This window comes from Eschrichtius robustus, chromosome 4 (genome assembly GCF_028021215.1).
Source record: "Eschrichtius robustus isolate mEscRob2 chromosome 4, mEscRob2.pri, whole genome shotgun sequence".
Classification (NCBI taxonomy): Eukaryota; Metazoa; Chordata; class Mammalia; order Artiodactyla; family Eschrichtiidae; genus Eschrichtius; species Eschrichtius robustus.
Genome location: NC_090827.1, coordinates 148,972,120 through 148,986,580, shown reverse-complemented (window position 1 = coordinate 148,986,580; position 14,461 = coordinate 148,972,120). Strand labels below are relative to the sequence as shown.

General features: G+C 54.9%; 1 protein-coding gene across 1 annotated transcript in view; it reads left to right on the top strand.

Annotated features, from left to right (window-relative positions):
- AFAP1 (actin filament associated protein 1) overlaps positions 1-5,485 on the top strand; it is a 151,713-nt gene extending 146,228 nt beyond the window's left edge. The window contains exons 16-17 of the mRNA XM_068543488.1: positions 135-299; positions 3,052-5,485. Of these exons, the coding sequence (XP_068399589.1) occupies positions 135-299; positions 3,052-3,078 (192 nt within the window). The 3' untranslated portion in view covers positions 3,079-5,485. The remainder of the gene's footprint in view (positions 1-134; positions 300-3,051) is intronic.
- The last annotated feature ends 8,976 nt before the right edge of the window (positions 5,486-14,461 follow it).

The window sequence follows — 14,461 nt, the reverse complement described above, 5'->3', positions numbered from 1 at the left end:
CTTATTACTGTTGTTACCGTTTTTGCCTATTTCCAGAACTTGTTCTGTTCTTTAAAATAAGCCATTTTCCTAGGGGAAAATACTGATGACGTGGAAACCATACCTCACCCAACGTCTTCTCTTTCCATGAACAGTCTCCAGTTTTTAGGCACCGGACTCTGGAGAACTCGCCCATGTCCAGCTGTGAGACCAGTGATGCAGAGGGCCCAGTGCCCGTGAACAGTGCGGCCGTCCTGAAGAAGAGCCAGCCGGCCCCCGCCAGCTCCCCCTGCCGGGGACACGTGCTTCGGAAGGCCAAGGTGAGCTCCCGCCCCTCCTGCTTGCGGGGGAACGCCAGCACCGATGGGGAGCAGGCATCCCGGGGCAGGTGGGGCACGCCAGCACTGGCACAGGCAAGGTGTGGTGAGGCACTTCAGCCTCAGAGTTGGTGGGTGGGGTGCAGGAGCTCAGTGTGGCCTCCTGTTCCAGTTCTGCAGCTTCTGTATTAGATGCCATTTCACGAGTATCTACCCAGTTTTTTCTAAAGTCAGACCCTCCTATAGGAATCCTCCTTTTCAAAGGCAAAAAAGACCAGAACTTGTCTCTAGGCCTGGACCATCTATTTTCAGGAAAACCAGCAGTTCTGGTCCTATGTCCTGGCTTCTCCTGACCTGTTCTTTCACTGGTGAAGTAGAGATTGGCCAGTGACCGCTGGGATCCGTTAAAAAATCAAAAGTCGAGGCATAGACTCTTCTGCATACCCTCTTCTCCCCAGCCCCGCCGCAGCCTGTAATCCTGTACCCGAGGGGCCATCTGTCCTACCTTCCGGTCTTCTGATGGGATTGGCCACTAACGATTTTTGATGCTAAGCTTAAAAAAATCTCAGAAAATTTAAAAAGACTACAGTCTATCAAAGCAAACAGTTCCTGACGGCTGAACTGAAAGCGTGTGGTATGAAAAAAATCCCACTTGGTAGTCAGGCTAACGCATCCAGATGAGTTTAATTTGTTGTGACGAATGTGGAGGCCAGACATATTCCCTGCACTGTCTCTGGGACCCTCTCTTGCCGTCGTTACCTTTGTTCTTTGGCAGCTTTGGAACCCATTCCAAATTGGCTAGAAATCTGTTGTTTTCTGAAAAGCGGATGTGGCGTCAGATAAGAATGTGGGTGTTAACCTCTGGCTGCCGTGTTCACGGAGGGTCCCTGCCGACGGTGGTTGTAAACAGCATCCTGGAATGTCTGTCTTCGTAGCATGTGCGTTTGACTGAGCCTGTGTGTTGGTAAATTCGGGGAAAAGAAGAATTGCTGTGCATCATTTGTTACTTTCCTTGGCATGCGTCAAGTGTTCTTCGTTTGCAGAGGAGTACATCTTGCCTGAAAGATGTTTAGAATAGAGCTGTCCCGTAAAGTCCCCCTAATTATTTGCAGAAGGGAAATGCAGTAAAAATATTTCATTTATTTCTTTACTGTCAAAGAAATCAGTTTCCAGTTCTGTAAGTCCAGCCTCTGAAAGGGCTGCATTTTCCATGCCTGCTCTCACCGTCCGAGGCTCAGTACTTTGCACTTCCTGCCCCCTTGTCACGATAAATGTAAAACGTGTGGTTTTGGCCGGTTCAGATGCACAGCTGGCCGTTCGGACCGGCCCACATCCTCCCTGAAGGAATGGGATCGAGCAGGGGTTTCCCAGGATTCCTGAGAATAGTGGCAGGGGACCCACGGCTGGAGGGTGGGGTGGTGGCCTGGCCCCTTGCCTCTGGGAGCGTCCGTCCGCCTGTAGGTGCATCATACCCGTGGCCTCCTCTCGCACCCTGGCCTTTTTCTGAGGACCTTTCTGAGTCTGACTCGTTCTGGGCTCGGGAACCGTTATCCCAGGCTGCATTCCTAGAATAATTTCCGGTTCCCGATGAGGGGTGCTCTGAGCGTGAGATCACGAGCGCGCTCCTGAAAGTCAGAGGGTTTCAAGTCACCTGTCACGGGGTTTCCCGGCCGAGAAGGGGGCTGAAGGGCCCCGACGTCCAGCTCCAGGCCCAGCATTCTCCCCGCAGCCTGGGAACTCCGGGTGCCGAGGGACGTCCTGGGAGCCAGGGCGTGTTGGCTGCAGCGCTTTCAGAGCTGACACACGTGCCCCAGGTCCCAGCGTACCAGGACTGGGCCACCCCGAGCACGGGCCGCCCGCCTGCGTGCAGCCTTTTCAGTGACACACACGGCGGCCTTGGGTCCTCCCCACGTCCCCCCGGCTGGGCGTGTCCGTGGAGCGCCCTGCTTGGTGGCCAGCGTGACCTGTGCTGGGTCACACGATTACACGCGTAATCGTGCGCGTGAGGCTTTGGCAGCGCGTGCGGGCACATACACACGACTCCTCTCCAAGCCGGCGCCGCCCCGGAGGCTGGCGGCTGTGGAGGGAGGCTTGCCGGGGCGCTGGGTCCCCTGCCGCCCGGAGCACCGCCTTTGCGCGGAGCCGCCAGGCGTCCTCTCTGGGGAGCCCGGGATCGGGGGTGGGGCTGTGGGAGAGGCCGCGAGGTCGTCCACGCCTCTGTGGGACCGGCGCCTCAGGCGGCTCAGTTTTGGTTTTGTTTCTGCCACATTGGCTAACGCCACGCTTTAACCATTAATGAAGTTTGTACGTTTGATGCTAGAAAAAAGGTGAGAAATTCCTAATGTGACACAATATGAGAAGGTGTGCAGTGTCCTCACGGCCCAGTTAATGACCCCCTGGGGATACAGTAGGAGTCAGGCACTTGCATCAGACCAGCACTGCCGCGCTCGGTGCCCCCAGGGCAGGCGGGAGAGCGCTGCTTGGCGCCAGGCCCCGTGTGGGGACCGCCGCGCCGCGCACACGTTCTCTAGATTTGCCCAGAGTCCTTAGTGGGACGCAGGCCGATCTCGGTTTGGGCCGTGCGCTGATTCTCAGCCTGTTGCCGGGGGGCCTCGGCGCTGTTTCCACAGCAGCTGCGCCCTCACCCTCTGGGGCACAGGTGTGGATGGGGTGCAGCCTGACGTGTCTCAGCCCCCCCCCCCCCCCGCCTGTGCCCTTTTGATCTGTACACGCTTCCTCTTGCCTCACTTGGCAGGAGTGGGAGCTGAAGAACGGGACATAGAGCTCGGGGACGCCCAGCTCACACAGCGTCGTCCCATCGCGTGACCGCAGGGAGCTGGCCCGGGGGCTCCAGCAGCAGGACTCGGGGTTTGCGGCCGGACCAGGACCCAGGACCTGGGTGCCAGGACCCAGACCTGCCCGCTGTATCCTCTCTACTGTATAATGGTTCCCTTTAAAGAGATTTACTTGTAACACTTTGGCTTCCAACTTCATTTGTTTAAAGTCAGAAAAGGGACGGAAGGTATTGTGAGAGCCTCCCCTGGCGGATGGAGAAGCTGCATCTTCCCACCCAGGTGAATGATTGTTTTCACCAGTCTCGGCACTCCCACCCCAGACTGAAGATGAACGGCCAACGGGCCCTGGACGTGCTCCGCGCCCCCGGCGGGGCTGTGAGCGCGAGGCGTGGGCATTGGGCTGCCCGCCCCTCGGCCAGGAGGATCCGGGGATGTCGCTGCAGCGCCAACAGCAGGAAGTCGCACCCCGAGTCTCCGCGTCCCTCTCCCCACATGCCCGGCCCCCTCATCACTAGGGGTAATGGCGCGACAGAATTGTGCTGTGAAGCATTTTTTACCTTTTTCAAAAAAATTTTCTGGACAGATGCTTCTGTCACCAGGACGTGAAAAGCTGCCACTCTTCTTTAAACTTTAAAAAATTTTCTCTTTTTCTCCCGTGCCACGCTTAGCTCCAAGGGTTTTTCAGAGATTCTGTATCGTACTGTGTTATTTGTACTGCTTTTGAAAGGCAGCAGAGTGTTTTCGATACTTCACGCATATGTGTCCTTTCCGGCTTTTGCCAGCATCCAAACCCCTTCTACCCCCTCAGAGCCGGCGGGTGGTCCTCAGAGACCTGGTCGGCCTCGGGGTGATGGTCACACTCATTCCCGAGGGGCGCGTATGCCCTTTGAAAGGCAGCAGGTTCTGGGAACTGTGCAGCTTTAGGGCAAAAGAAGGACCCCTGAGAGCTTCTCTCCCACCCCCACCCCTGTGACCCGCCAGGGGACTTGGTTTACTGTTTCCCTCGGGCGCGGCCGCCAGCCAAGGCCTCTCTGAGTTTCCCCGTTTGCCTCCAGAGGGATGTTTCTCGAAGCCTTCAGACACTAAGGCGTGAAGGGGACAGGCCAGTTCACAGGTAGAGGTCATGTGGGTCCAAGAACCAGGCCAGCTCTCCTCTGTCTGCAGAGGGACCTCTCAGGAATTCTCCTTGTGCAGCCACTGCCCAGAAAATATATCTGTCACCCCGGAGCCCTCTGCAGACTGACCGATGGGACCACATCACACGCAGGGATGGGCTCTTTCTGCCTGCAGCTGGTGCAGGCCTGCCGTCCTCTGCTTCTCATCAGATACGGGAGCAGGAAGCAAGAAAACAGGGCGCCTGCGAGCACATCCCGGGGCGGGCACGGCTTCCGCAGGCCTTGCCAGTCAGGGTTGGAGTGGCCCTCGAGGCCAGCACGGGCCCCGTTTGGTTTCACTGACCAGAGCCGGAGTGCGATCTCGGCGGCTAAGAAAGTTCTGCCACAGGACCTGCAGGCTGTTTAGCTGGGGTCCACCTGAAACCTAAGATTTGTTGCAAAGCCGTCTGCCAGGTCGGTGGGCTGCCTGCTGGCGGCCTCACGCGCAAGCTCCTTCTCTGCTGTTTACAGGACGAAGGGGTCGTGTCTTACCTGCACGTAGCACGTTGGGCCCCCCAACCCTGGCCCCGGGAAATCCAAGTAGGAAGCGGGGAGCCAGGGAGCCTCCCCAAGCCTCAGGCCCATCTTCCCGGCCCTGCCGGGGAGGAGGAGCCCCCCTCCCCGTGTTCTTCCATCAGCGTAGGAAGCTGGCATCATAGGAAGCTAATTTTCTGTAAAGGGGAAAAGTGTGATCTTCGCTGCCTTCCGGTCAAATGAATGTTCTCCAAATAAGGCTCTCAGGCTATTCTGGTTGGCAGCCAACTTGGCCCACGACAGCAGCCAGATTTGGATTGTTGCTCAGAAGGGAAGACATGACCTTAGCCCGGGAGCAGGTGGGCACAGGTGGGTGGGCCGTTAGCAGAGGTCACTGCAAGTGTCACCTCGACCATCGCTGTGGGTCACGCCCAAGGACACAGCCAACTGGTGCCAGAGCCAGGATTTGGACCCTGGCCTTAAGACTCCTGGTGTACATATTTTGTGCTTAAAAACACCGGGTTTTTAAATTCACTTTCACAGCCATAAGCCTTTTAAAGAGGATGGTGGATTCAATCCTGTTACGTCCCCCGGAGCCATTTAAAACGGCCCCGCGGAAGCCAAGGCCGCCAGCGTCGGGCTCCTTTGATGCCCTCGAGGTGTTCCCCTCGATGTCTTTAGATTTGATCAGAAAGTTAGTTTAAAGCATTTGCTTCAGAATAAGTTATTTATTTGTATATGTTCAATAAATATAGTTTTTAATTTATGTCTGTACATATTAGACACACCGTGGACATCCTGCCAGCATCTGGACAGTGGTCTCATTACCCCCCTAGATGTGCCCCAGGGACCTGCCCCCCCTTATCTCAGGGCAGCCGGGAGACAGCGGTGACAGAGCCGGGCTGCGGGGGTGGTCCGGGGTGCAGGTCACCATCCCCTGGGAGAAGTGGATTCTTGAGAAATGTCCCCCTTCCTCTGACAGACAGTCATGGCTGCAGAGTGCTGGCCAAACTGTAACAGGATCCTAACCGAAATGACACACACGTGGTGGCCCGACCGGGGGCTGGCGTGAGGCTGCCACCCTCTGCGGGCCATGGGGCCCTTCCCTTAGAACGGGGGCCACCATCAACCTCAGGCTTCTGCTTCCGGCTTTGGTAAGGGGTCATCACCTTCAAAGTCCTCTCCGTTTTTATATTTTTATAATGTTTTTCATTCACTCACCAACCTTTTGCGCAGAGATACATTGATGGTGAGAGGGTGCTCTGTGTCACCCCCGACGTGGGCTCAGGTGGGGGTGACCGCCCCCTGCCCGGATGCCGCAGACGGTCGGCCAGGGCCGGGGAGCCAGCAGCCCTCCCGCCCGGCCCCGGGACGGTCCTCTGCGGGGACCCGGTGGGTCTGGGGAGGCTCCCAGCTGCGGGGCCTCCGCACAGCGGTCTGCCTGGGGCTCTTCTCTTGGCCGCATGTGTAGAGCTAGTCGTGGCCCCTCGGTTCAGGCACCTTGGCGTTGTCCAGCTTGACCGTCCGCCTTATTCATCTCGCTGGTCCCTGAGTCATTTTGGGCTCCTTCTGAAAACCCGAGACGATTCTGATAGGTTGGAATGTGCCACCTTTGAGAAGTCTGTCTCAAAAACCGTGTGTCCTGGGCCCCGAAGACCGCCCCCAGGGAGGAGTTTCAGATTTCCTGTTAATCGTGACAACAGTTTGGAATTTGCGTACAGGTTTCCAAGGGGACAGCTTTGCAGCTGGGGTAGGCCCGATGGCCGTGGGCAGAACTCCTTTGTTGGCGGTCCCATTTATTCTTTCCAGAAGAGTGACTCTATCAGCACGCTATTTTGAAGGAAATGTAAGTTTTGCCTACGGACCTACTTCACCAGGCAGCGTTCTCTGGTTATTCACCACGTCCTGCTGACAGGAACCTTCCCAGGCTGGGCACGGGGGTGGGCACTCGGGCAGGACCTCTCCCGCCAGAGCAATCAGGCGTCTGCGGGGGCTGCGTCCCAGCCCGGCCCCTGCACAGCCCAGCGGACGCCTTTTCCAGGAGCAGGAGGCCTGCCCGTCTCCACCGCGGCTCAGATAAAGGTCACGGCAACACCTCAGTGTTAAACTATTGCCTTCCTCTTTTTTTTCTAAATTAAGTCCTTTAAATAATTTCAGATCGTGGCATAGTTTTAAGGAGGGTAATTCTATTGTTCTTGTTGTCATTACTGTCTTCTTATTATCGCCACGAAGGGCCGGGTTGATACTGTGAAATAAACTAAAAATAAACTAACATTTTCATGCCCCCCACACGCACACGGTGCAGTGTCACGGAAAGCCTCTCGGTGACCCCCGAGCCATAGCGGGATAGCGTGTCATTCGTGAAGATGAGGTAGCTTCACGCCCAGGGAATTGCTGGCCTCACGTGCACCCTCTTGCTCATCTTTTGTGAAATAATTCACTTATGTCCTTCCAGAAAAGCCCAACTTGACAGCATACAGGTATTACCAGGTATTTCTGTTAGTTGCCATGGCAGAAATTTTCGAGATGGGATCATCAGACCGTAATTCTTAGGGACCAAAGGTGTTTTTAATAAGATAATCTTTGTATTTGATTTTTTTAACGAGAAAGGAAATATTAACTTTAAACTTTAGCATCAACTTTTAAATTATAGCGATTCAGCATTAATTGACCATGGCTATAAGTTGTAAAATGTTTGCATATTAAGAATGTAATTATTTCCTTATTGTATTTTTTAAAAACTAAAGTCATATTTAAAATTCTCTTTGAAAGAAACAGGCAAGAAACAGGAAGGATTTTTTTAATTAAATATGTTGGCAGTGTCCATTTTAAATAACTGTAAATATATTTTCACTGTGTTTCGCAATGTATTTAATTCATAAAGTAAAAAATTTTATCAGGAGAAACTTGCATTGGAAATATTCGTTTTCAGTCCATTTGCCCAGATTTTGTAATAGCCTCACTTGAATTTTCTGCTTTACTAACGGATTTTTCTGCAGTTTTACACGGTGTAGCCCGCAGACTGGCGCCCTCGGGCGTGCCTCGTTTGTGTATTGCTAATAAACTCGCTGTTCCAACTCGGCCTCTGCGTCTTGGCCAACTAGGTTTGTGGGCAGACGGAAGGACCTTCGGATGAACGGAGGCTTTTTGCTGACAAGGCATTTTGCTTGCCAAGTAGGGAGGGGTGTAAGAGAGATCAAGGTGGGGCAAGTGTTTTATTTCTTTGGCAAGAATCTTCTTTCGTGAAAGAAACGTTGTGTATTTTATTTTACTTATCTATTTAATTTTTGCCTACACTGTGCAGCATGTGGGATCTTAGTTCCCTGACCGGGGATCGAGTTCGTGCCCCTGCATTGGGAGCACAGAGTCTGAACCACTGGACCGCCAGGGAAGTCCCAAACATAGTGTTTTTTAAAAAGTTGCTTTTAGTCTTGAGGACCCGAATATCCGGGTCAAGGAGCGTCTGTGCTCCTGCTGAGTGCAGCTCTATGCCCCGGTGCCCAAAACAGGACCAGATGGGATGTGACTCTGTTCTCAGGACATTCACTCCAGCCAGGGACACAGACGTGTCAACAGGTAACTCTGAGTGTGGGACTGGAGAGTTCTGGAACCACAGGAGAAAGAGCGGCTGCCTTTCAGGCGGTTGGCGGTGGGGTTTGCGGGTATGGGTTTTTGAGCTGGGTCGTGCTGTTTAAATAGGAGTTCAGCAGGGAGAGAAGCAGGGGAGGCGCAGCAGGAGCCCAGGGTGGAGGGTGAGAACATGAGCCGCAGTGGAAGCCGGCTCTAGAAGAGCGGGCTGGATCAGCTGGAGGCCTCCTGTCTGCAGATGGTGGGGGACTCAGGAGTGCATGCAAGGCCTCTCTTGGGGGTGGTGGCTGGCCATGTTTCTGGTTTTAGGCCACTGCCAGCGGGACGGGAGTGAATCCCGCTGAGACCCAGGCAGGCATATGTGGCCACACTGGCCGGGAGCAGAAAGGCCGCCGCGGATGCACAGCCCACCCGAGGGCTAATGGAGATAGAGACGGAGGAGCCCCGAGGAGCTGGCCCTGCCGCCAGCCAATCTGTCACCCGACGTAGGATACAGGGGAGCGGAGATTGGCCAGAGCGGCCAGGATAAGGTGTCATCTTGGGTCCTGCAGGACACCTATGTCAACAAACGGGAGGCCAGGTCTGATAGCGGGAGGCGTGGCCTGTGTCTGTGTGTGACTTGGGGACGTCAAGGTGACACGTTACCCACCCGGACCCACCTTTCAGCGGTCGAGGACCAGGTGAGTGGGTGGTGCCTCCTCCGCCCCCATTCTCCTCTCCCCGGGGATGGGGTGGGCATTGGCCGGTCGTGTCCCAGATAATGAGGGGCCTCTTCCATTGCCAGACTGAAGCAACCGCCCTGAGTCGGAGGTGAGGTCAGTCCTCCAGCCCACCTTAGATGACAGGCAAGTCACTGTCTGCGTGCTCTCAGCTTGCCCCGGTGCCCTACGAGCAGTCCTCAAAGGCGGTCCTCTGCCCCAGCATTCGCTGTCCAATGACGGGTCGTTCGTCTCAGCGAGGGGCCTGGTCGAGCTTCATTAGACCTGTTTTTCATTGATGCTCCTTGGGCTCGAACGTGGGGCACGTCCCGGTGGGCTGCCAAAGGGAAAGGAAGTGCCTCTTTAATTTCTTTTAAAACTTAGCAAAAGGACGCCAGAGCTCTCGGTTTTGCTTTTTAAAAGCGTCGAGATGACTCAGGGATATCACGCAAGTTATAATTTTGGGAGCAGGCAACACAAAGCCTCGCCGGCATAAGTCAGGAGCCCAGCTCTTTAATGGGAAGCAGGGAAAACATTAGCTGATGTCTGTGACCCAGAGATTTTATGATGGAAACTTCATCAATTTGATGACGCTGTTTAAAAAATGGCCGGCTTTTCACACAAAGGGACCAATTAGTCAGAAAACAGGGCAGGAAACGTAGCAGGGATGAAGTGGGTCAGGTATACTCACCTCCCCACCTGGGGGGCTGCTTTGAGCTGATCCTGGACACTGAGAGGTTGGTCTGTCCTGGAACCACCCCCAGGGGTGGGCGGGCAGTGCAGCAGAGCTGAGAGCTAGCCGCTTCCTTCCTCAGGGAGGCTGGCCTCTGGCTGGGGCCGGGGGCGGGGGGGGGGGTCTGCCCGTGTGCTGAGCGTCTCTTCTTTTTCTGATGCTTTGACACCTGGGACCTGGCTGACCACGGAGGGACAGCCCTTCCCAGGGCCACCCAGTTGCTGGAGACGTCAAGGACTTGCCTGCCAACAGGCCTTTCATATGTGAACCAACCAATGCAGAGCCCACACCCCAGCCAACTCCTTTATGAGGTTCACACATGCTGCACCACTGTCCCCTGCCCTAATCACCCCCGGGCCAGGTGCCTGACAGCTGGGACAGCCCCTGGTCCCAGAGCTTACTGAAATTATTCAGACCAGCCCATCCTAAGCCTGTTTGCCCTGCCTCACCCATTCCTTCCTGTGAAAACCACAATAAAGGCTCTTGTTCCCATTTTTCCCCCCTCCCTCCCCCTCCCGACCTGCCCTGGTGCTTCCCCATGTGGCCCTGTGCGGCCTGGCGTGGCCTGTTGTGGTGTGGCCTTATGGGGAACGGGGAGTGTGACAAACTTTCCTGTTCAATGGCAGTCATCTGCTGATCTGCTGGCCCTCCCTCCATACTGCGGGGATAATGAAGCCTACAGTTTAAAACCCCCTGGTCCTGTGGAAAGGGCATGGGCTGAGATTCATGCGTATCAAGTGATGGGAGAAGGCCCATCCGTGAAATATCCTGCAACGGCTGTAAGACTCTAATTGAGCTGAAATCCTTTTCTCTGTGGGGTATCTTTCCAGCAGGATAAACACTGCCATTTTCTTCAACTAATCATTCATTCATTTATTCATTCGGGGACTACTTATTGAACACCTACTGTGCCTGGGGCACTGGAGACACAAAACTGTGAACAACACTGTTAGCACTGGTTCCTCACTGCTGCTGGTAATCAACATGCACCTGGCACAGGTGACCTGGCTAATAAACACGCAATTATAAACTGTGAAGAGCCATGAAGAGTGACACCCGGCTCCTGGTGGTGACAGACTCGAACCGTGGACAACCCTCCATGGGACACAAGGAGAAGAAGTCTCCCCTGGGCGTTATCGTGCTCATTCCCACCCCTCTGCATCAGGGGCCTCGCGGGTCCCAGGAACACTCCTGCACCAGTGCTGGGAGAAGGTCCCTGGCACAGGGGGTGTTCTTCAAAAGCTCCGTGGTGGCTGTTTTTTGCAAATCCGAGCTGAGAGTAGGAGCTCTCAGCCCTGAACTCGGGTCCCTGGATTCCGTGGGATGAAGAAGATTCTGGAGGAGGAGGGCCCAGGTGATGTCAGGGTGACTCACTGATCGTGGTTGTCCCTAGGATTGGGATCCACGGACATCCCACTAAGTTCCCAACTTGACCGCTACAGAGCAAACTGCCAACACACTCTGGACCTGGTGATTCAAGACCAACTTGAGTCACCACGACAGTTGGGACCGTTAACGCCTCCCAGACCTGGATGGTCACACACCTGGAGCCCCGGGAGTCCAGGGGAGGTTGCATCCCCTGGAAGCCTGATGCCGAACTGGATCTGTAATGTGCATCCCCTCCTAACCCTCCCCACGGGTGCGCACGTGTCGGGGGAGACTGCGCTGGGGGTTCGGGGAGAGCCCGCACGCTCTGGCCGGGGGGTGGGGGGGGGGGCGGTGATGGACACTGGCTCTCGTCCGAGGCAGGTTCCTGGGGATCCCCAGTTCCATTGAGGCCCTCCGGCCAGAGCAGAGTTTGCGGGGGGTCGGGTTCTTGGTGGAGCTTTGGCCCCTGCCTGGGCCACAGGGGTTCTCGTGTGATGATTCCCCTGGTTCCTGAAAGTGTGGGTGGAATACAGCCTGGGCCATGGGAAGAATCCCCTCTTGGTTTCCAGACACAGCCGGTTCCTGTGGTAGGAAGCGCCCCCCCCCCACCCCCCCGCCCCCAAAGTCCTCTTCCTCCTAAAACAGGGAACAAAGCAATCTTTCGACCAGACGGTCCTGCCATCCGGGACCTGAAGGTCACAGGGCAGTGAGTCCGCCCACATCCCCATCTAATTGTCCATTTTCCGTGTGAGAGGCGGTGGTGAGCACATTGCAGCTGCTGATGCGGATGTGGCACCTTTTACGGGAAGACGCACAGCTCCCAGTGCCTGGCATGCAGCTGACCCTTTTTGTTCCGTGCCTCTTGGTGAAGTTGCTCCCACCTGGAGGGAATCAGCACATCTCACGGGTCTCGGCAAATGCTCCAGCTCTTTCTAAGCAGCCAGGGAGGCCGGCGTCTCCCTCTCCAGAACCTCAGCAGCACCAATCACGCTGATCGGGTCTGGTGAGGAGACAACGGCAAGTTCTCTCCAAGCCTCCGTGGGACGCAGGTGACCAGTGGCTCTGGGCATCGCACACCTGGAGGATTTCGGAAAGGGAGCTAGAGGCTTGTGACCAGTGGCTCTGGGCATCGCACACCTGGAGGATTTCGGAAAGGGAGCTAGAGGCTTGTGCAGCTATGAGAAGGGCTGGTGGCAAGCAAGTCAGGCATCACTTTTGATTCCCTAAGTCATTGGCGCTCAAGAGGGCAGCTCTCGAGAACCAGAAGCTGCTGCAAGTCCCAGGAACCTCTCGGAAATTCTCAGTAACTGCCCGAATCTACGGCAGCAAAGCAAACGTTCCCAGTCTCGTGTCCACCCGTACATCTACCTGTATCCAACTCCTGGGATAACGGGGCCCCAGTCCGTCCAAATCCACACATGTGCCTCTCGTCGGGCAGATGCCACCTCTGTCCCAGCTTCTCAGGAGACCTTCCAAGGGGACGTTAGTGATGCTGGGTGGGTGACAGACAGTGCGGCACGTGGAACAGCGGAACAGGTAAAGGCAGCAATGCATCCCCCCGTGGGCCATTCCTGTCACGACGCCAAAACAGAAGGCGCAGGAGCCAATCTAAGCACCCACATCTCACCCTGCAGCTGTCCTAAGTCCCACACCAAACCTTGGGTCTCAGGCAAGTGCACAGGGACCCTTGAGCTTCTCGCTCTCTTTCGTTTGCACATTTATTACGATGAATATTGTCACATGGTACTGATGCCACCGCCATCCCCTTCTGCCTCCTAAATTGCCCACGAGGGGGATGCTTGCTTTTGAACCACCCCTCGGTTTATAAAAGGGTGTCTTTGAGGTTGTTTTCCTTTGGAAGGTGCACAAATGATACACTTTTGAACACTTCAAATCTACGTGTGCCCTACTTCCTTTACAACTGAGTGAAGCCCAGACAGAGCTGAGTCGTCACAACCCTCCCAATATCTCCCGGCCTCCGGAAAAGTAGAGAAGCCTCAGCCCTACTCATTCCCCCTGGTAAGTATTCTGTTTATTCTGTTTAGGACTTTTTAATCTTTATGGTTCAAATTCTGAAATTCTTACAGGATGGACTTTGGCCCAATACTACATAGGCCCTTTGATCTGCGGGCTCAGAATTTTTCCAGCTCCGCTTGTGTGCCCTGATTCCCAAGGAAGCCTGTATCTCATGGAGACCTCCTTCCCTCTGTCTCTTACAAGGCTTGTATTTACTCTATTTCTCATTCCCTTGTTATTTTTAGAGATTCGTAACCCGTTCTCTTCCGTGGTGACATGCCTTCACTTTCTGCTCTTTATTATCTTTAATGCAAATAAATGCTAATCCCGCTCCTGCCTTTTCACTTTCCTTCTCACTCCAGTGACTCCCCTCCTACTCAGCCTGTGAACTTCTACTCTCTGGTTTCAAAGAGGGCACATTCTCGGACATTCGTATCGAGACACGACGCATACAATTTTGAGCTGTGGTTGTCTTTCTCTTCAGTTACTTATCCTTGAATGAGGAGCACCCCCCTCCAGGCCAAGTGTCTTCTGGCTCATGAGCTGTGTCCTGTCTCCTCCTCGCTGCATTCTTAGCTGCTGGTGGAATCCTTCTTTTCCACGTTAATCTCAAAGGCAGCATGATGTGCAGCCCAGACAAATTGTGGGTATCTAGCAGGGCATCGCTGTGTGTGCACCTCTGGAATCGACCCCGTGGTCTGGGGTTAAGACTGCAGCCGAGCGTTTACATCGGCATCATCATCAACCCTCTGCGGTGGTTCCTTGTCCCGAATGCAGGGATACGTGGTGACCCCATCTCTGGCTCGGGGTGAGGGTGGGGGAGCATGTAGCTCAAGATTAAGACAGCGAGCTACAGGGATTCCTCCAGGATGACCATGTGACCTAATCAGAGCCTCTAGACTTTATGAGAGGAAGATGCCCAGGCTGGAGCTGCTGCAGCCATTTTGTGACCTGAGGACACCTACGTGGCTCTGTACCCCAGCAGTGGACTGCGGCTTGGAGAAACAGAGCCATGCCAAAGATCTCCATGTAACACTGTGACGCAAATCTTCAGTGGGGCCTCCGCACTGCTGACAATTTTAACAACTTCCTTAGCCGATCCACTTTCTCACTCTCCCGATAAAATTTCACACCTTTGGGACTTCCCTGGTGGCGCAAGGGTTAAGAATCCACCTGCCAATGCAGGGGACACGGGTTCGAGCCCTGGTCTGGGAAGATCCCACATGCCACGGAGCAACTAAGCCCACGCGCCACAACTACTGAGCCTGCGCCCTAGAGCCCGTGAGCAACAACTACTGAGCCCACGTGCCACAACTACGGAAGCCTGTGCGCCTAGATC